The 22499-nt window shown below is 45.6% G+C and overlaps 1 protein-coding gene across 5 annotated transcripts in view; it reads right to left on the reverse strand.

Moving 5' to 3' along the window:
* The window catches only part of PRDM1 (PR/SET domain 1), a 100713-nt gene that overhangs the window by 22015 nt on the left and 56199 nt on the right, over nt 1-22499 (reverse strand). For 2 of the 5 annotated variants that reach the window (XM_063329865.1, XM_063329862.1), the window contains exon 2: nt 1039-1287. In XM_063329865.1, the coding sequence (XP_063185935.1) occupies nt 1039-1221 (183 nt within the window). In that variant the 5' untranslated portion in view covers nt 1222-1287. Of the gene's footprint in view, nt 1-1038; nt 1321-2047; nt 2173-2816; nt 2934-22499 lie in introns of those variants that run through there. The other 3 variants (XM_063329861.1, XM_063329863.1, XM_063329860.1) reach the window with 3 other exon arrangements.

Below are 22499 nucleotides of genomic sequence, written 5' to 3' on the forward strand. Positions count from 1 at the left end.
GGGGTCCGGCCCTATTTCTGTACGCAGGATGAAACAAGTACCTACTTTGGAAGGAAATATTTGATAGGCACAGATGAGTGTACCTCTTCTTTTTAGCTCTGTGGTCAGTGTGTTTAGCCAAAGTAGAAGCACAGGTAATAGCTGCTATACCACAAGTCTCAGCACAAGGAGAAATGAAGGGTTGTCCCTTGGGTTATTACCCCGCCGAACATCACACCTAGCTATAATAGCTACTCTATATGAAGGAGTAAACACAAAACCAAATTGCTCATCCGGGCTCATTTCTTTCCAGCCCTTCTGAAACAACAACAAAGAATGTACCCACTCTAGGGACAAGGATAGGGCAGACTCGCACAGCTAGCTACCAGTGAAGATACTGTCCCAGATAAACAAAAGTTAATTTAAGCTACGGCCACCCTTCTGTCAAGTTCGCTACAGTTCTACCATCACTTCCTTAACCGATATGCTGGAGTTTTTAAGAATTTAGGAAGTCGCAAATACGGCAAGCTCACGAAAAGAATAAAGCAATTTCATAACCAAAGGGAAAACAAAAAGAAATAATTAAACACATTTCCAGGAATTTGTTTTTTTTTCCCCTCTACTTTTTTTAAAGCTATTTATTGGACAACCGAGGCACTTTAATCTCTGAGCCAGAGGCAATGAATGGTCCTGGCAAACAGCAGTCTAGAAATTGGCACAGAGAACTACCCCACAGTTTAAATATGCTTATTCAGATGCTGTTCAAATTGTGTGAAAATTTAACTGTTTGCGAATTGGTAGAGAACCAGTTTCAGGGATAGGCTAGCTGCGATTTCCAGTGAAAATGCTGCATGACATATGAACAGCTCAGTTTCTTGCAGGACTTATTAGGGTACCATCTTAAAAGTCAGCGGGCAGCATCTGTTGTTGATGGTGGTGGGGTGTGTGTGTGTGTGTGTGTGTGTGTTGAAGAATGGGAGCCAGGGTGAGCACACACTTTGCAAAGCGCTGTGATTTGGCTTGTCTGACTCCAACCTTCCCCAGAGCATCGCCGCTTACCTCTTTGCAGTTAGATGCATATTTGAAAGTCAAGTTCCTTGGCAAGGAAGCCTCTGCCTGAGTTAGGGTGCCTCCGTCGGCACTGGGATCCAACGGGTGATCATTTACAATGTATGTGCACTTCTCTTCAAAATCGGCTTCCGTCCACAGAGTCATGTCTGCATCCTCCATGTCCATTTTCATTGTCCACTCTCTCCCTTTCACCAGATTCTTGAAACTCACAGCGTCCGAGCTACACTGTGTAGCAGCCTGGAAAATAAGAAAACAGCCTTTAATCCTCATTGTCCTTCAGTGTTGTGGTTTCCGTTGAGACAGCGTGACTAATACAGTAGTCTGTGACACTTTAAAAGCGTATGCAGGATAGTTGGTACAGTTGAGTAATAGCCAAAAAGCAGTGTAAACGAAGCTGTGCTGACTGAAGCAGCACCTTAAAACGCCAGCCTTGGTAATGAGGAGGGAACAAAAACAAAGAGGAAAAAATCCCTAGGCTGACAACCGCTTTACCTTTTTCAGACCCTTTCCTTAATGCCCCAGAGAGAAAAAAAATATTCCGTACTGAAGAAAACGTGGGGTCATGGCCGCGAGACCACTTAGTTGCCTGTGGAAAAGCTGCCTCAAAAAAGTGTCACAAACAAGGAGAGGAAGAGGAAAGGAGCTGCTGTCTGCGTCTGAATGAAGCTAAAAATGGAAAGCGCATGTTGGAAGAGCGGAACCCAGCCTTGCCTCTTCCAAATGGGGAAGCCTGAACTTTCCCACCGGCTTTCAACACACAAACAACTTTCAAAACAACCTGGCCCCCCCGCCTCCTCCTCCTGACGTCCCCTTATCCTTTGGCATGGAAGGCTGAGAAAGCCGACATCCTGCCAGCATCACTGCAGCAGCGGCAGCCCTGCACAAAGCACTGCAACACGTTCCCGGGGTGGGGGGGTGGGGAGAAAAGGAGCAGGAGAAATAAATAAAGTAAATAATTTTAAATAGGTTTTTCTACCCCAATTGATTTTGATGGTACCTCCGAGAATTACCATCGCAAAGCACTGGCTGGGAGTCTCGCAGGACAATTCCACCAAATCCTTCAATCCGTCTGTCTATTTAGGACACTGTTATCAAACCTATCCCCAAACAGGTCCGAGGTCGGGCTCTTTCCGTAAGGTTCATCAGGGACCAAAATCTGTGCCTACGCCGGTAGCTGGGAATGACGCTCAAGCCCGGTGTAAAATCCCTTCATTTCTTCCTTTTTGGACACGCAGCTACTGCGAGACTCACACCCCTCCGCCGGGAAAAACGAAAACACGAAGACTGGAAGAGCGCGATCCCCCAAGGCAGAGGTTAAGGGCTGACCGACTCCCCCCGGGCTGAGGGCAGACCCCCGGGCCCGCCTCTCCCGCCCCGGGGAGGCCCGGCCGGCCCGGCGGAGGCGGGGGGGGGAGGTGGCAGCGGACAGGCAGCTCCCCCCCTGCCAGGGCCGCCGGGGGGACCAGCCCCCCGAACCCCGTCCCGCCGATGGTTGCCGGCTCTCGGCATTAAAAGGGGGAGAAGGAGGTAAACAGCGAAACTCGGGACGGGAAGGGGCGGTGGGGGGTGACAGTTGGGCGGCGGAGCGAAAGGGTTAATGCCGACCAGCGGAGCGTTCCCCGCCCGGGAGAGGCGACGACGAGGAAACTTTCGCTCCGTCCTCCGGGCGCCGCCGAGAAGAAGGAGCCGGGACGGTGGAAGTCGGGGGGCGGGGGGTGAGGGGAAGAAGCGGGGCGAGGGGGGAGGCATCGCTCTCCTTTCCTTACCGGGGCAGAGTCCGCGCGCCTCTCCACACCGAAGCCCACCGTCGGCGGCAACCCTGGCTCATCTCTACAGAGTAAACATTCCTCCTTCCTTCCAGCGGCCGGCTCCCCGGGAGACTGACTCACACCTCCCGCCGCCGCCGCCGCCGCTCCCTCCCGCTCCTCCCCCCCGCTGTCAAGACAGGTGCCGCCGCCGCCGCCGCTGCTCTTGCCGCCGGGGAACGCTGGGGGGCCGCCTGCCACAGCCGCGCGCACCGCCCGGCCCCGCGCGCCCGGCCCGGCCCGGCCCGGCCCCTCCCTTCGCCCTCACAGGGCGGGGAGGTGGGGCTCTACCTGCCGCCCTCTTAAAATTATCGTTATTATCTATTTTATTCTATTTATTTATTTTTCTCCCTTTTCGACCAAGGTGCGACGGCCGGGGAGGGCCTCCCTGCGCAGGCGGGGAGACCTGGGTCGGGCGGGCACCTCTGGGCTCGGCGGGAGGCGCAGCGCGAGCCCGTTTTCACTAAAAATCTGTTTCTCCTGCTGTTTTTAAGCTCCAGAGGGTCAACACGTACCCGCTTTCATTCTCCCTCGATTTGACTAGTTAGAACACCATAAAAAAAAAAAAAACCAAAACAATTAAAATCACTCCCAGGTTCCAGAATATCGACTAAAACCCGATTTAACCCTTAACGATGACAGCACTTTACTTGCTGTGACCAATCGGGGAGTTTCAGAGTTCTGATTTTATCCCTTCCTAGCATCTCCCTCTAATCAACGCTTGTAAAAGGAATTAGGAAAAACATTTCCGTTTCTTCCTTTAGGGACAGCTGTTCCCTCGCTGCCGCCTCAGCAGCCGCTGGGAAGCGACATGGCGGGAGCGGGGCAAGGCCGGCAGCGCCCCCAACCTCGACGCCTCTTTTGCCAGGGGGCAAGAAAACGAGTGCTTCATCTTGCGCGGGGCGATACACAAGCGACCATCCAGGAACAGGCTGGTGATGGAAGGAGGATTGGTATAGCAATTAGCGGACCCCGCGCCCCATTATTATTTCTTTTTTTCCCCCCTCCGATCCAAGTCGGCGTGCTGGCTGAAGGAAGGACATCCTGTGATGATGGCATACAATGTCCTGTTTGTTTATTATTAAGAGCATTCCTGCTTCTCATTACCAAACAACCAGATGCCTTACTTCCTTCAGTGGTCCTGTCTCTTCAGCGAGGCGTCCTCAGGCTCCGAGGAACGGTGATGCACAATTCCATTTATAGCCATCGACAGCCCACTGCGAACGCTAGCTGCTGCACTGAGAGGCAACTCCACTACACTTTTCCTCCTTCTTGCCTGTCTGCGTGTGTATTTCTTACTCAGTTTCCCAGCACTTTACGTGGCAGCTAGTTTCACATTCTTCTTTTAAACACACTTATATTCTGGGCTGATCTGGGTGTTACGTACTTCTTCACAGGCAAAAAGGGAGAAAGAGGAAAAAAAAAAGCACGTTTTACGCAATCGGGTGCCTGTCTGTCTCTCTGATGGGTGTACACACATCCCTTTCCCTTAACCTGCTCCTCCTCCCTCTGATAAAAAGACGTGTGGAAAGGATTACTTGCCATTTTCGGTCTGCGATGCTGAGAATAGTATATCTGTGTAAAGACCTTCTGTATGCGCTAACACAGGAGGGCTCGTGGCAGCAGACATAAGTAGGGCAACTGCTTGCAAGTGAGTGAGCGTCCCAGCTTAACTTCCACCATGGCGTAATTCCACAAGAGAGGTGGCCCGAGCACTGGGCTGAAGGATATAAATGTAATTGGATATACCCAGTAAAACCGAGGCGCATCCAAAATGAGGTCTAGGAAGGCTCTGAAGTAGGAAGAACCATTCATTAAAGGAGAGAAATCCGGCCTACTTGATTGGGTTAATTAACTGATGCTGAGTCACACCGCATAGAACAGAAAAACAATGTAGTCATACTGAAGGTGATTATTTTACCGAAAAATAGTCTCACTCTGAGAGGCAGCTGTTTCAGAGCTTTTCACTTCCCTGTTAGCTTGAAAGAAAAAAAAAGGGGGGGGGGGCAAGAAGAAAGGGTTGATGGGTTTCCTTCAGGGGCTGTTCTTCTTAATTTGAAGGAGAGAACAGGAGAAAAGCAAATCTGCCTTTCAACGAACTGAGAATGCTTTTGGGCAGGAGAAGAAGAGGAAGCAGAGATTAGATCAGATCAGATGAAGTGAAATATTTGTCAGGATGACAGGAGGATGCCAATATCCCAGGTCAGTGCGGCTCCCTTCCCGGAACCTGAGGAGGCGAGTACAGCCTATGAAGCCTATGGACTTCAAATAACTCCGTGGCACACTCCGAGGCTATCCTGAAATTAGCTCCAGGTGTCTCAGGGAAGCTGAGCCCAGAACTACTGTAGCGCAGGAGAAGGGATTTCACTGGCGTGCAGGTCTAGCCTAATGGTGCCTGCTGTGGAGTAAAACTAAGTTTATCAAGAAAGAAGAGACAGAAACAAATTGTTAAGAATGTGTACTGAAGTAAGAATCAAAAAGGAAACTCTGCCATTAAAGAAATATATAGACTGACCTTCTGACCTTCCTCCTTAATAGAGAAACATAAAAAGATGCCCTGTTCAACCAGCAGTTTTCTGCTCTTTTATAGAAATCTTTCATGCCAGTAGCTGCTATTGTCTGGAATGTGCAATCTCAAAATGTTGTTCATTTCAAAAAGAACATTTTTAGTCATATTTTCATTTTTTCCTTCTCGCTCATAGAAAACCTCAATTACCGTATTAATCAGCATTTCTCAGGCAGCTCTCTCTGCAGCAGCTTTCAGCCTGGCAACAAATCATGAATGGCCCTAACAGCTCTGATCTCAGAAATCCCCATCCATTTCCTTTGATGCTATCACCACTTCAGCTCAACAACAAGCCTGCCCCGCTCAGCTGCCGCTGCTGCTGCTGTTCTCCCTGCGCCTGCGAGAGCTGTAATCGTAAGGGGAAGAAGGAGGGAAGGGAGCTGGCTCTAATAGATGAAACTTCTTTAGAAAGTTGGAGGGGAGATAAAATGCACACAAGAGATTAAAGCGGAGTCTCATTTTCACATCCTCCCCTTCCCCTTACCCAAACAAGGTCAGTGGCAGATTGACCACATCAAGAGTAACTACCAGACCCACCCCCATTTCCCACTTCCTGCATGTAGGCATCCTTGTGCTGGTAAACATTTGGGGACCAGTTGTGGTCATTACTCGGAGAAGGTACATGATGTAGTTGCACGACTGCACAGCTTTTAAAAGCCAACCGAGAAATCAAACTCAAAGAAGTCTGATTCTTACTCAAAGAACTCAAAGAAACTCAAAGAACTTGCTTTCAAGTTCTGCTGAGATAAACTCGTGTTTTGGGGCCATGTTTCTGAAAACGTGGTTGCTGTTAGATTCAAGGGAAAGAGAGAGACCCAGCACCCTGTGCAACAGGAAAAGTTAAAGCCTTCTTCTCACAGACTGTCCTGACCTTTACAAAACACAGCCTATGGGCTTCAGATACCATCTCAGAGGCTTTGTATGCCCTCGACTACTTCAGCATGGTACTGCCTATAAGGAGAGAAATTAAAATTGCACTTGAATCTACATGAAGGTTTTTGCAAGGGCATTTGGGGTGGTGTATGTTGTAGCCAGGAGGCTTTTGAATTAACACACGCAGCTTTCAGGGACTGCCTTTAATTACAGAGCACCCTGGTCACTGCCTCGTAGCGCTTCCAAATGCCTTCACGTTTATTTTTGTCTCAGCTGTGCAATACCAAGAACAGATCTTTTGGCTGCACTCTCAGCTACTGCCTAGTGCAAGCCTTAACATCTCTCTTGATTTCGGTTGTTTTTTCCTCTCAAGAAATTTTCCTTAAAAAGAGAAAAAAGGAGTCAAACTAAAATACCATATCCCTTTTTGTTTCCAGCTAGGCCTTATTAAAACACTGCTCAGATGACTTATGAATAAGCCAAAACAACCCTCCTCCAATGGAAAAAAACATTCTTGCAGCACACAGAAGCGAGAACTAAGCTTCAGCCATTTCCTCTTGTTGAGGCTCAAGTTTGAGAAGAAGGAGCCCAGGCTGTCTGGGCCCACTATCAGCAGGGCCAGAAGTCACTGTGAGAAGCTGGGCTTCTCTTCGCTGAGAACGCAGCTGAGCAGCAAAGATGAAACAGTCTGAAGCCACTCACTCTTGTTTCCCAGGAAGCAAGCTGGGGCGAAGGTATTGAGAAAGCAGCAGCAGCAGCAGAGGTTTTGTCACGGCTCTGCTTTTTTTTTTCCATCGTGGGAGAAGGCAGCAAGGTCTGGACTAAACATAAGGAGCCATCTCCTTGTCCCTTACAAGAAGGGAAATGTCTCAAGGCAAAGACCACACATTTTCCCCTCTTGGTTCCATCAGCCTTCCCATCACACTTCTGAGTGACAGTGGTCTCGGGAAAAGTAGGGATGATAGCCAGGAGCCCATACAATGCTTGTATTGTCTTAGCATGTTTCTACCAACCCAAGTTTATACCAGACAAGAAAACCTGAGCACAAAAAAATAACCTTCCACATCCCAGACATGGACTTTTGAATATTCTGTCCATAGCAACCGAGTCTGAGGAAAAATCAGTGAAAACAGGCAAACCCATTCCAACCACTTTCCAACCTTACTGGTGACAGAGGACTGTCAGAGGAAAGGGTGTGCTTTGTGAAATTTTCCTTTAAAATAGGCTGATTTCCAGGTTGTTATGGATGAGGGATGGGACGGTATACATACATTAGAAGGCTCACTCCTGTGACTATTTCAAAGACATCAGCCCCGCAACAAGCTCAAAACAATCTGAAATAACAAAGCCACCTCAAAATTAATTGCAATAGTTCATCAGCTTTCACGTCTCTTCCCAACTTGGCAGTCACGGCACTTTTTGGGGTATTGTCTCCTCAACCTGCCTGGTAAGTCATAGTGATATGAACCACAGTGAAACTTCACACTCAGTTCCTGCACAATTCAGTTTTCATTTCAGGTAACTCTCCAGGCTGCCCGATCTCCTGGAGTTGATGAACACAGCAGAAGGAAGGTGAGATCCATGGGTGGAACCACGCCACTTTTCTCAGACAAAGAACTGGCCACAGAGCGCATTTCAAAACAGATTAACAAAAACAACAGCTACACACCATGACAAAGCGCATACGGTGGAAACAAAAATATTTACCCACAGATTATCACAGATCCAGCTATGCAACTACCGTGCAGCTAGGACCAAATGATCTGAAATAGTGACTGTATGTTTAGAGCTGATTAGGGAATCTGGCGAGTGGGCTGAAGGACCACTTTTTAAGCTTCTAAGAGTACAGTTGTCGTTTCTCCACCTTTCCTACCCCACGGTGGTGAAATAACAGTCTTTTCATACCTGTGTGTTGGCTGGGGGAGGGAAGAATTCCTCTGCTATTAAACACAACTTCTCATTAAATAGTTGACACCTTATCCTTCTTTAAATGTTGTAATGTTTACTTTGCAAAACCCAGGAAAGCTTTTAAAATAAAGATAGCAAAGAGATTCTTAAGCCGGGTGTCCTTGCTTATCTGCTCTTTATCAACCAGCTATTGTTTTCTGGAGGAGCTCGTTGGGGAAGGTGGAGCAAAGGGGGTTAATGTTCAATAGGTATCTATCAGTTCCCCTGAAGGAATAGCGCTGCTGACAGAAGGGCAACACTGGGCTCTCAGCTACTTCCTACAGAATTTGACAAACCAGAGAGAAAAAAACGAGGGCTGCAGCTACTTCCCCCCCCCTTCTTTTTTTTTTTTTTTTTAGCTCCCTCTCCCAAAACAACTAGTTTTAAGAAAGACATTGTCCTTAGGAGAGATAATCCCACAATAGAGAGTCCATTAGAGGTATTAAAGCATTGGCAGCGCCTGATCTACAAGAAGGGCTCTGTCCTGACAATAGACAATTAAAGCTGATAAATCTGCACTACTTGTTGCCGTTCTAATTCCTCGTAATTGTATGCTACTTGTCCCTGCCTCCTGCGTCCAGGGATGAAGCATGCTTCTTTAATCTCCAGAGTACCTGACCTAGTTCCTATGTGGTCTTTTCAGGACCTGTTTTCTTCCCATCTGGACTTCTTCCCTCCTACTCTCCTTTCCTGCTTCCCTCCCCTAAGCATTAAGAAGAGGTTACGATAGAGGGCACAGAAAACACCAGCGCACAGCACCCGGATCAATAATTCTGGAGCCCCAGACAATGCACTAATCTGCAATAACAGCTAATCATGGTCAATTTGGCACACCAGTGATTAAACTGTACTCTTCATTAGGCTCAACAAGTAGAGCAGACGCACGCTGACAATTCAAATTGCCCTATCAGTAAGAGCTGCCAAACTCGTGCGCACTCCTGCGTTTGTAGCTGCTGCATCACCAGTCTTGCCAGACTAGGCACTTTGCGGGGGCTTATCTTTTTCTTTTGACGTTTTATGGACTGCGACTCTTAGCCGTGTTTTCTATAAAAAGCAAGCCCCTGCCTCGCTTTACTACAGCGAGTCCTCCTAGTTAAAGGGCTCAGTGGGCCGAAACTGTGATGCGCTGCACAGGACACTGAAAAACCATCATCGCAACTGCATGCTCCCTCCTGGTGCTGACAATATTCTTGGTTTTATTTCACGTCTCAAAGATGTTTGGGGTTTTTCTCAAATGTCGGTTTGTTGTTTTTTTCTGAAGAAAGCTTGGAAGCCTACTGGTGGCAGAGCAGAAGCATCAAAATGTGCATCACAAGACTTAAAAGAGAAAATAAGTAAAAATTACCTTGCACCTATTTATTTTTTCAAACTGAACTGTTCAGCCAACCTCATAAAACATTTGAAGACTGAAGAATGGTTCGAAATTTCTGTTTTTCACCAGTAGGTGAACAAGCCACTACTACTGTGCCTGCTTTAGAAATCTACGAAGTTATTAACCCTTACGTGCCATTTTGATAGTGACCTTCCCGTCACCCTCATGGAACAGTTTCTTCTGACAACAATTTCTTCTGGTTACAATCGTACCTAGCGGACCCGTTTTGGAAACTGCCTTGAAAGCCTCACCCAAGAGTTTACCACAATCTTTAAAGCACAGCACCAAATTCCAGGACTCCTAGAGACCGACCCCACACACTCAGGGGTCTCCTTCTGTTTAACTTTAGCTTATCATCCTTGTATTAACTTGAATAAGTGTTAAAACTGCACTCCAAGTTGCTCTTAAAAAAAAAAAAAAGGCAAAGCAAAAAAAAAAGAGCGTGGAAGATGTCAAACGAATGCAGGAAATGTCTATTCCACTATTAATATTAATGAATCCCTAATGCATTTGCAACCCACTTGAGGTAAGTCAGTAGAGTTCTTCTGACAGCTATTCCTCATCAGACTACCGCTGCTAAAGATGTTGATGCTTTCCCTTTTGCTTTGTAATCTTTAAACCAAGTGTAAATCACACCACAGCCTACCACAAAATAATGTATTTTATCCTAAGTGATACACAAAGCCCTGGAGACAGAGGTTTAAAACGGCGCACATGTCCGCTCAGTTTATCATTTTAAGATAGGAAGCTGCCGCAACAAACAAAACACCTCCTTGAAAGTGGGACAGCAGCAGATTGCGGTGCAGAAAGCTCTGGGATCTTTTGTTTTCCTGGAGAGCAACAAGGGGGCTTTGCAGAGAAAGAGACAACAGCCTCCCCTTGCTGAAATCTGAATCAGTTCATATAGGAAAGCCTGCCAACTGCTAGTTAGATGGTAACAAAATATTGCAGATAATTCACTTTTCGTGATAAAGCAGAAACAAGCAGGCATGCAGCACCCAGCAGGGGCTCAACTGATAAAACGGTGTCAAACTCAAACCATTTGTCAATCGGGAGGGAAGGGAGCAAGCTGAAAGATGGACTCAGGAAGTAGATTTATCTAGTGCGACACATTAACTAGTATAAATACTAAGGAAAAAGTAAACACATTTACCCAGCAGTATCTCCAGCCAGCGGAGAAAAGGCTTCTGAGCCTCAGAGCCACGCTGGCCATCTAACCACTCAGCTGTCAGCTGCAACAGCAGTAGCATTTTTCTTCTTGTGCAGGATTGCAATGCCATTTAATTCATGGCACTAAAAGGTTTTATTAAAAGCGTACATTGTAATTAAGCAAAACAAAAGCGTGACTCCTCTGCTGTTCTGAGTCTCCTCCCCTCCGCCCAGTAGCCAAAACAATAAAACCACCTTGGCAGCAAACAAGTCAGGTAACATACCCCGGAGAAGAGCACAGATTTGCTATATAATCATTTGCTTTGCGCCTGGCTTGCTCAAAAGAACCCTGCCTTATCAAAAACTTCTGTGCCAGAGGCTCCCGAGGCAATGGAGGGGGCTGACAATGCGGGTCAGGCACAGCAAGTCGCCAGCAGCCTAATGTGGGGCACACAAACGAGCTGGAATAACGCAGGGCAGGAGGGCTCTTCGGACCTATGCTTTCCATAGGGAAAGTCTGAACAAATAAACACAGACTGCGGGCAGCACTGCTCTGCTGCAGGCACCGGGAAGAAGGGAAAGGGTTCCAAGGGATCTAGGATACCAGCCCACAGCTACGGACACATACCTTGTGCCCACAACCCTGTAATATCAAAGGATGGCACATCACATCAGCAAACTCAACCCAACACAAAATTCAAAAATTAACTGCAAAGTAATCTGCATCATGCCCCCCCACCCCCCCACCCCAAAAAAAAAAAAAAAAAAGACAGAAAAAGGAGTTAATTCATAAGGCAAAATACGGCACATTTCTTTGTTCAGCTGTTACCTTCATGTGTCCACACAGCAAGGGCTCCCCACCTCCAGCTCATGCATCTCAGGATTTTAGTCCATATGGGAGGTCTGTCATGCACTCTGTCACCCTGACACACACACACACATATGCACGCACATGCACACACGCACGCACACACGCTCGCACCCCGGTACACACACACCCCACCCGCCCTCTCGCTCCCCAACACGCACTGCCTGGAACCGCTCCGAGGATTTTAGAATTTCCTCTTGCTAGCAGATTCCTCCCTCCCCTCGCATCCACTCCACCCCGTTCTGTAATTAGGCTTAACAAGAGCAATTAACAAAACAAACTCCTCTCCGCCTGGTGGCCTGATAATTCTGATTGTCATAATGCATTAAGATGTGTAAGCCAGTTTAAAATAAAGGTAAATTACAACATTGCACAAGAGCCATTTTGCACCTATTTTTACTGCTTTTATCATAGGGACAATGAACATTCAGACACGCCTTTAATCTAAAACAGAAAAAACAAAACTCATGTCTGAACAGCAGAACTCAAAATTGTCACTTTTGGACCAACGATATATAAAATACTGGGGTTTTGCTAGTTTCTTAGGGGGCAGATCCCTCCTCCTACGCACAGCAAACTCCGTAGAAACATATTTTTCTTTTTGGAATTACCTAGTGACTCTAAAAGTTCTAAGACGTAAAATCAAGTTTAAACGCCTCCTCTGGCTTTACAGGCATGCACGAGTCACTGGATTGAAATTGTTCTTTTTTCCCTGCCTGCTGTCTAATGGCATGATATGGGAGGCCAAAGCCTCCAAAATTCTTCTGATGTTTTGGCTACCCACTTTCAGTTCACTTTCCTTCAGCAATCAAATAAAAGGAAATTAGTGTCAGAATAATCAAAAAAACAACAGCTGAGGAGTAACTGATTTCAGGCGGTCAGCGGAGAAACTTTGATGTCCTTTGATTTCAGTGCGCTTTGGGTTCAACCCACACAGAAAATTTACACACAGCCTGAATTCAATTGGAAAACATATCTAGTCCTTGTTCTGTTAATGCACTCTGGGAGCATGTAATTAAAACTGTCAACATAAAATTAGTAAACATATCAAAATCGTAAGCGCACAGAAAATTAATGAGCAGACGAGAAGACCAGAAAATGAAAACCAGTTTGGTACGTGACATGGACTCAGGTTCATATGAACTGAAACAATATTCTGCTTCCTCAGATATGTATAACCTGATTCACAATACCATCTGCCAACTAACCACAAACAAAACAAAAAAAAAATAAAGAAAAAAAAGAAAGAAAAAAATAAAGGCTGGTGTTGCTAGCGTATTGTTGGAATCCTGCAGTTTCTGATAAGCTCGACATGTTTTCCTAGGTCAATGATTTCATCTCTGCTGGGTGTCAACATTTGCACAAGAATAATTTTGGGGGTCAGAAAGACATCAGCGAATGAGATTTCAAAAGGTTTCATAAGAGCACGGATTGCTCAAACACAGGGAAAGGAGGGTTTCAGCTTCCAGAACTTCACTCTTCTGCTTCTTCATTCCTCCTTCCCTGAAGCTGAGTCAAAGTTCTGTAAAAACCTACAGCAATTTGCAAGACAACAGCATCACGTAAAAAGCCACACTTTTTGCAGCGAGACAAATGCTCCAAAATGACAGTAACCGGAGACTATTATGGTGCCAAATCAGGCACTCTTTCAAACGGTAGGAGACACAAGGCGTAGAATTGCATACAGAAACTCAGGTCTGCACTCCTGGCATACCATGCACCGTCTTTTTTTTCCACCAAATCTCTTCCTCACTGAAGTGTTTAGAAAGAAGAGTGCTGACTAAAGAAGTAATTTTCCAGATTTTTTTCTCTCTTCTTTCTCCTTGAAAGGCCCAGTGCCTTTTACCACAGACCGTTCAAATGAAAGACAAACCCATTTTGTCTTGTATTTTTCCACTTTGCTCATCACAACAGCAGCACTCGAACACCTCACAAATATCAAATAATGACTAATCTGATTGTCACAATACCTGCCCCATATGCTGATGAAGGTATTATTCCTATTCTCGCTTGCAGAAGGGGTATGGAGACACAATGACATGAACATCAAAAGTGTACAATAATTTTGGGATGCAGAGCCGCCGATTACTCATCACGGTGTATTACTTTCTATATTCAAAGCATTTCTCCTCCTCGCATCGGTGATGGCTCCGTATTTTGCAGGGCTTCACATCACGCACCCAGAAGATGTCAAAATTAACGACCACTTGCAAAAGGCTTTGCTGAGGTGAATTGGTGTGAATCGTACTCAGAATCACAGGCAGAAATAATACTTGGTTCCTCAGAGCAGAGCTCACCTGCCCTGAGAAGAGCAACACTCCTTCCTACCACGGCTGGTTTGCTTCCTCACGCTGCAGTGAATGAGATGGGGGGAGAGGTGTCTTAAAGATAAAATTTCATTACACCACTCCAATTCATCTCCCCTAGCAAGCTTGTCTGATGCCTGAATGAGGCAAGTAACCAGTAGAAAAAACAGTAATTAAATGAGTAATTAAAGACTGTATCATAATGCATAAGAGGATCAAATTGGGGTTAGGCAAACAACCTAAACTCTAGAGAACTTGGGTTTGCAATTTTAGTAATGTTCTTCAACAGTTTTTGTGACGATTTTTGAAACCGTAAATAGAAAAAGCAGAGATCCCATGACCTGGCATCACATCAACACCCACACGGATCATCAGCAGGGCTGGGATATTCTGATCTGCCACAGGCAGACCTCTGCAGGGAAGCTAAGACCTGTCTCAGCAACCATACGGTTGTTTTTGGCAAGGTCAGCACAAGCACTGGAAGGGACAGGACACTTCTGCTGGTGGTTTCCCCCAGGTGACGTGCTGGAAGCAGAGGAATAACTGCTTTCAGGCATCTCGGTTTCATGCCAGGTTTGGTGTGGAGTTTGTTCCTCCTGCCCTCTCTTCCTGTCTCAGCCCATCTTCCAGACCTTGCCTCAGACTTCTGATTGGTTTCCTTGCCCAGCAAGTCCTCACCTTGTTCCTCCTAACCCTTCTTGTAGTTTCCCTTTCCAGTCACTCCCATTTTCCTCTCCCACACCCAGGCTCCTTGTGCCAGGTCTTGTCATCAACCCAGCTTGAGTACCTCCAGGTTCCTCATCTCCACTGCGCTTCTTTCCCCTCCTGATCTAAGCAAACACGGTAGACTCTCCATCCCCACATGCCCCTTCCCGCTGGCAAGCAGGCCTGGCCTCCGCAGCCTGAAGAGCGGCGTGGTGTGGTCAAGTCTCCAGGCATCTCCTGGGCTCCTCAGCAGGCACGTAGCGGTGAGCTCAGTTCACACTTTGAGCGCGTGGTGTCAAGCCAACTGGAAGTCCTGTGACTATGTTAGTATGGCACTGAGCCCGAGCTAATAAGCCCTGGTGAGAAGCCGGATATATTAGCTTGGGCTTAGCACTGTGCTAATGCAGTCAGGCAGCTTTTGGATCAGAGCTGGCTTACATCCCACCCGCTTTTAACACCGAGCTCGCTCGTCTTCGTCTACAATAACCCATAAAGATAAATCCCTCAGTCTTGTACCAACCTTACTCTCGGTTTCCCTCCTCCCTGACACTGCTGATCTCCAGACGCAGTCTCTCCTCCTTCATAATCCCCAACAAGTTCAGCTCTTGTCCACAGGCTTTTAAAAACAGCTCCTTTTGATGACTCTCTGGCCTCAGGACGCTTTGCAGTAAGCACGCACCGAACGTGCTCTCTTTTGCTCTCAGTTCAGGGGCTCAGGTCTAGACCCAACAGTGATCACTCATTGAAGCAAGCCACGATGGCCTCCTGCAGCTCCTGGGGGGACTGCTCTGCCAGTCATCTAAGTTGGCTTCTAGCTCAAAAGCAACTCTTCTGGGCGTGGGAGTCTGGGATGAAGGTGGGGACAGGACTAGTGTGTGTACTGGTCTTGCCCTGACAGAGTCCCACTGTAAGTGAAGCACAAATGTGCAGATCCAGGAACCGGGAAGTGCTCCCAGCAGAGGGATGGTATTTGAGCATCCCTGACAACAATGGCCACCACCCTCCCCTGCCACATACACTGTCCTTGTCCTGGCCACTGAACCTGTAATTCAAACTTCTGCTCCAAAAAATGGGGGCTATCATGGCGGAGATTACTTTTCAAAAGAAAAGTCATCACACTTTTAAGGTTAGCAACGCCATTTTTTCCGTAGCCAAGCTCTTGGAAATGGCAGATTAGGTTTTGGGGAAAAATACAGCCTGAAGAAAGTAAAATATAAGAAACAACTGAGCCACACGTTTAGAATTTAGTAGGTTTATGAGCACCTAGAAGTCGGATCTCCAATGCAAATGGTCTGTCTGTCTTAGCAACAGGTGATGCTACCAGCCCTGCTTGTACTGGAGATCAGTTTCCTGAGATCAATTTTAGGGGGATGTTATTGAACATTCTCCTTTACCTGACGACAAGAATATGATCATAACACACAAATCACATACAAAGCACGTGCATAGATTTAAACCCTATTTCCTTGGCTTGCTATTCCTCTTTCAGTGGCCCAGGCCAATGCACTAGAATTGTATTAACTACACAACATGGCAAGGTTTGATAAAGACAGAGAAGATGCTCCTGTTCCAACAAGTTTACATAAAACACTTCTTCTCACGTACTAAAACCTAAAGAGCAATGGAGACAAGAAAAATGCTGATGCTAATATTTTTCATCACTGTTAAGATTAAAAAAATATGCAAATTACTATCTAATTGCAGTAGTTTGCTGTAATAAAATCAGATCCTTAAGTGACTAATCTGGTCACCAAATAACACTAATAAAAAAAAATATTTTTTTGAAAGATTGATTTGCCCCGGTCTGTCCCAGCATACTCCTCATCTAGAATGATTAGCGCTAACGTGCACACAAATCAGGCAACGGGGAGTGAGGGAAGCTTGCAATCAGACCTAATGTCTTCCCTTCCTCTCAGCCCCCCAGTACAGGGCAGCCACTTCCTTTCTACAAACGCTTCGCTCAGATGTGTACACAAGACAGGCCACATCTTCCGGGGAGGCTCAAAGTCTTTGCAGACGCACAGTTGCCTTCAAAGCATCACTGGAAATCTGTGTGGGAAGACTCTAAAATATTAAAACCATCCTATACTCTTTTTCTTCTAAGCCAGCAACAAACCCCCTCTAAACTTATCTATCGCTTCTCTGCTCAGTTTATTCTGGACTGCAGAATAAACTTTCTGACTACTGAAAAAGATGCACAAACACATAAGCTGCAGCACATGTGCAAAGGAAAACAATTGAGAAAATCTGTATGTCCAATCCATAAAGACTGTTCTTTTCCAGAGCATTAGAATTATGCCTCAACTTTTCCTCTATTACCAAAAGCAGGCAAAAAGATGACTGGTGTGAAAATACTGCGCTTCAAAATGTAGCCTATCTCTCCTCCTAAGTCCAAACTGACTTACCTTTTGGATCAACCCTCCATTACCATCCTGCCATATTCCCTTCTCCCGAAGGTAACTGCTTGCCCTCTAGCAGATTCACGAGATATTTAAGCCATGGTCTTCAATGTTAAGAAATCCCCAGCTGAAAGTTTGCTCCGGCACTGGTAACCACAGCCCAGCAGCAAGCAGGACGCAACGCTGCTCTTGCTTGGGCAGCCAGCCCGTGCTTGCTGCCTGCAGACAAGAGATTCTCATGTTTTCTCAGTTTCCCCATTTCTAACCTGAGAGTGACCCTGTGCAGCAGGATGACTTTCAGAGACACATCCTTTGTACCCTCTCCTTGCTGCCAGATGTCCTCTGCAGCCAGTTCACGGTTTTCATTTTGTACTTCACGATAGCTTAACAATTTTGGTAAAAATTCGCAGACGACTACTACTACTGAAAAAAGTGTGTATTATTCTTAAAGAAGGTGGAGAGGCCAAAAGATCCGACAGCAGTTCTCCAAATTTCTCTCACTTCACATTTCTTTCTGACTGTCAAAGCCAGGCTTTTGCCAGTCCTGCGTATAGGTAAACTGCATCCCTTTGAAATATGGTCAAGCTGACAAGTTGTGGGGCAGTACAATAGAGATACTATTTCCCTGAAATTCCTGGCACACTTGGAGTGTGCTAGGACACCAGAAGAGCGTAAATTGTCACAACTCTGTGCAGAGAGACGGGTGCCCTAACAGACCTTCGAAGGCTCATGCTCAGTTTCTGAGGATGGATGCTGTAACCCCACAGGTAACAGTGAGGCTGGGTAAATTGGTTTAAGCCTAGCGAGGTTCTAAAGACAAACAGGTACCAGAAATTCAGCGTGTCCCCTGGTTACTGAAAGAGAGAAGACACATGGAAATACTTTTTCAGATTAATTTACATAAGAATAGATTTGACTTTTGTATGGTAGATGTGATTTTTGCAAATCACTGTAGCAAAGAAATCTAAACAAAATCCATCTGCATGCTTATAAACATGTAGAAGTGTTTAAGGGACACAATATGTTAAAAAAAAAAGTCAACAATAATGGTTAGTCCATGCTTCCAATTATATTCTTTCTTCAATTAGTCTTGAAGAAACTAACACCTCTATTAATCATTTCAATTAACTCCACGCACCACATGACATCCGCACCAGCAGCCCATATGTTGCGTTCCAATCACCCAAATATTAAAGCCTTTTTAATTGATTGATCTAAAGAACATTCAACAGGCTCAAGGTGGCAGCCAGCCAGGAAATCCCAAAAGAAGATGACAAAAAGGTGGGGGTGCTAAACCAGCTTCCCAATTTGTTTTTCCTCTTCCTCCAGGGTTCACTAAGTTAATCCAATCACAGCCCATAAAGCCCCTTTTTAATAAAATAAATAAATAGATAAGAGAACACACATGTTGGCTTTCCCCCAGAGAAGCCCCCTCCGCTAAAGCCAGAGAGCCATCCTGTTAAGAAAGTGCCGCGTACGAGGGTGCATTTTTTATCCGGCAGAAATATTTAGCTTGGCCGCCCGCCAGGGAATGCTGAAAGAATAGACTGAATTAGGGGATTTACCTTCCACGTGTTTGGCACGCGTCATTAGAGGCTCTGAAGAGCTTGACTCTTTCGCTCTCTCACTCTCTGTTTTTTCTTCCCCCCCCCCCCCCCCCAGCTTTGATGCAGAGAATAAAGTATGAGCTATAAGAGCAGTTGATGTGTTGCGCTGCTAAGTGTTGGCACGGTGGCTTTTGTTCTGTCAAAGAACACTGATGCCCAGTTTCTGAAGGTAAATTAATTATTTTTTTTATTCCAGTCAGGTATGGGGTGGCATGTTTCAGAAGCATTCACTTTAACGCAGAAAAAAAAAGCATACTATTTTTCTTTCTCTCTTTTCCTTAAAAAAAAAAAAAGTTTTTGAAGTTTTCTGTAGACAGATTTAAACTTGGAGAAAAGTGGCTTAGAAGTAAATTCCTTAAGTGAAACTCCAACCACAGAGTATTTTAGTATCTCATTTGAAAGGTTAGTTTTGTAACAATAACCCACGAATTGCCCTGTCATTTGACTTTTATATGCTGTCATGTGGACTTAACGTTATTTTAAAAAACACTTCTTTACGTAAGTACTTTGGTCCTGCAAATGCCTCTAAAGATCTATAAGCAGAACCCATTAGTCAGGACGGTTGGTCTATGCCTCAAGTAACCCATGCACCTTCCCAGAGTTTCTAATCTGTGAAGGAGAAGACGACATTGGAAGTTAGCCTCTCCCTCCCTCAACTTACAGACGGGGAAAAAAATCAGTTTGCAGCTGAATAAAAGCATGGAGGCCCTTAAACCAACAGCAAAGGCAAACGTTTGTGTCTGGCACACATACCAACCCTGTTAACGGGGCAGAGTTTTGCAGAACGACTCTGGGTGCCACCAACGCTCACCCACTGCACTGGTGTGAGCGCCGGGGAGAGCCCTGCTGCTGCTCCCTCATCACGGTATCAGATAAATATAGGCCCTCCTCACACACAGGTTTTATCATTATTGATTCAAGCAAATCAGTTTAGAAGCTATTTGCTCACACGCTTACTCAATGCAAGGTTCAAGCAGAGTTTCCAAACTGGTGCGGGCTGTATCTTTACCCCGTCTTTGCCGGCAAATAAATCTGGGTCTGACTTTGGTCCAGCTGAATTCATGTCACCAGATGACAGCATGCGATTTTTCATCTCTCTTTTGGTGAAACTAGTTCATTGTGCCTTGCATATCAGGAGATGCCGGGGGCTACAGAAAAGCAACTAAAGGGATGGACACTGGCCCTCTGCTGAAAATATTAAAGATATTAAACTTAGATTAAAGATATTAACTCCGACGTGGGAAGGGTGCTGAGGCCCATCTCCTCGCTGAACATAAAACACCTCAGCTGTAGGGACCTCCTCATAGCTGATGGGCAGGCCCAGAGTTTATCACTTCTTAAATAAATCATTCATAATTCAGAGCCAGGTTGAAAACCACACAAATAATGAGCTCTCAATATTACTCAGCGGAAACTGAGAACTGGAGTTTTCCACCCAAACCCGTAAAGGCTGACAAGCTCAGACATGTTTTTTTGAGCTCCTTCCTGGACCCCACATTTTTAAGTCAATTTAAAGAAAGCTAGGCAGCCACTTCCCCCTGCCCCATGCCGTCTTTTAAGTAAAGATGTTAACATCCATGCTAATAATACAACTACCCCTTCTTTTATCAAAGGCTTCAGCCATCGCAGAGGCTTTCTTTTCATCGCAAGGAAAAACTGCAAAAATAAATCTGCCTAGTTCTGCTGCTGCTTTTGTCCCAAAGCTCTGTACACTGCATGGATACCAACTGGTGGATGAATGTGGCTTTATGTTTCCAGTAGAGCATCTTTGCCGCTAATTGAATCTCCAAACGACTGCCCATGCAGCACTTGACTACCGCGACAGGTAATTCCCCACCAGGTTGTTTCCACTTTATCAGAAAACGGAGTAAGTGTTCTGGACCGACGGTCCCAAATGGGATAACTCCTCTGCGGAAAGACTGCAAATTTAATAGAAAGTAATTGTGAATTAAGGTGCGGGTGCAAGCTTGCATTCCACGACAAGGTGCCACAGGGCAGCATACACTTTTTCCATGCAAACCTCTAAGACGTTGGGTGCTCCCCACTGCCCTGGCACATCCTGGAAAACACCCACCAGCACAAAGGATGCGTTTCGGATATCTCTGGCCTCCGCCACGTAGGATCACAGGAATATCCGTGTGGTCAGTTCCCAGTCGCCCTTGGGTGCTTACAGCAAGGCCAAGCGTATTTGCAGTGCTGACCGGTAATTTGAAACTTAGGAGAAATCACTGAGAGCATCGGCCTGACAACAGTGGTTCAGTGGCAGATTGTTGAATGTATTTGTCATAATTGCAACGAACTTGTTTCTGCCACGCTTATCATATTTACAGGTTAAAAATATGACCCTTATAAGTGAAATAAAAGAGCTTCCCCCACCCCCCACCTCTGTGTTTTTAATTAAAACCACGAACCAACACATGTATCCAACCTTCTTTCTGTAATAGTTTGGGATTCCACCCTCAAATACTGTACAGATAAAATGAACCTTTATGTGTTAGCAATTCGCAATGCGGTAAATTCTCCTTTCCAAACCTGCCGTCTTCATTAAAATCTTATTTGCTCGGTAATCTCCTTTGATCGCTAAAGTTATAAGAAGCCCCCTCCTCTTCTTTTGATACTATCAGTGTAGCTTTTGACCGGAGAGCGTGATGAATTAAATGTATGACAGATATGACAGGTGAGGAGTGCTTGGAGAGGGCTTAAACAGCAGGGATAAGACAAAGCCCCCATTTAAGAACAAAACCCCTACCCGATGGCTAGCCCGTTAATGACCAACCACTCTATTTGTCCTGGTGGATGAGGAGCAAGCTGATACTACAGACAAAGCTTTGTTAGCCATGGGGCTGTTCTTCAATCAGGCCACACAACCAACTAATTGAAATGCCCAGTTTTCCCCCCTCAGGATTTGATATACAAGCTAGGGGTTTGGTAGGTATACTCTTTTTTTTTTTTTCTTTTTTCCCCTCCCCTATAATGTATTAATTCAGCCACCACAAGTTTACAGCTGGACTAAGTGGAATTACAGCATATAAACCTGAAAATCTATCTGCAGGGATCCAGCTAAGCCCTGGAGAGAGACAAGTCCAGCAATACAAATCCAAGGAATTTTGGAAGTCAATCCATTAGGATTACTAGGCCTTTGATTTTGGAAGTCGCAGGCTCAAAATATGGAAGCGATGAACTCTCAATCTTCCTTCATTTTAGCCTCTTTTCAGAGGACTTACTGACCCCATTTTTTTCTATTAAAACACACTGGTAAATCTAGACAGAATTATATTGTTTTTCCACTGTATTTGCAATGGAGGAAGACAGGAAAATGCCTGCTTTCCCAAACTCATGGTTAACATGCCCTTTAAATTTTCGTATGTATTTTCTACATATTTTGAGTTGGCACAAGCGAACTTGTCACCCTTCTCATCAGCTAAAGACCGCTTTCCCCCTCTTTAAAGCTCATGTTAATTTTCAGCACGCTGTACCTAAATGAGGAGTTTCAGGCTCCAGTTACTTTAAACTACAGGCTGCCTCCCAGAGGTGAAGAAATCTCTGTGCCCCCCTGCAGACCAGGATTATATTCTCAATGGGCAGCCTCTTACTTTAGCCTACCAATCTGTGGTTAGCAGAAGGGCAGCGGTTTCCAATGGTAGGTGCCAAAGCGATAGTTATTGTTAAACCCAACTGTTAAAGAAAAGAAAAATCAGATTATAGGGTTGCGGCAATGAATCTGACTTCATCTTCGCTCTAGGTATAATGGAAAACACTAACTGAAGCAAGAAGAGTCTTCACTTTCAGAAGAAATTCAATTTTTATCCCTTCGTTCCTTCCTGTCCTGCCCTCACAGCGCGCTGTGGCTGA

This window comes from Chroicocephalus ridibundus, chromosome 3 (genome assembly GCF_963924245.1).
Source record: "Chroicocephalus ridibundus chromosome 3, bChrRid1.1, whole genome shotgun sequence".
Lineage (NCBI taxonomy): Eukaryota > Metazoa > Chordata > Aves > Charadriiformes > Laridae > Chroicocephalus > Chroicocephalus ridibundus.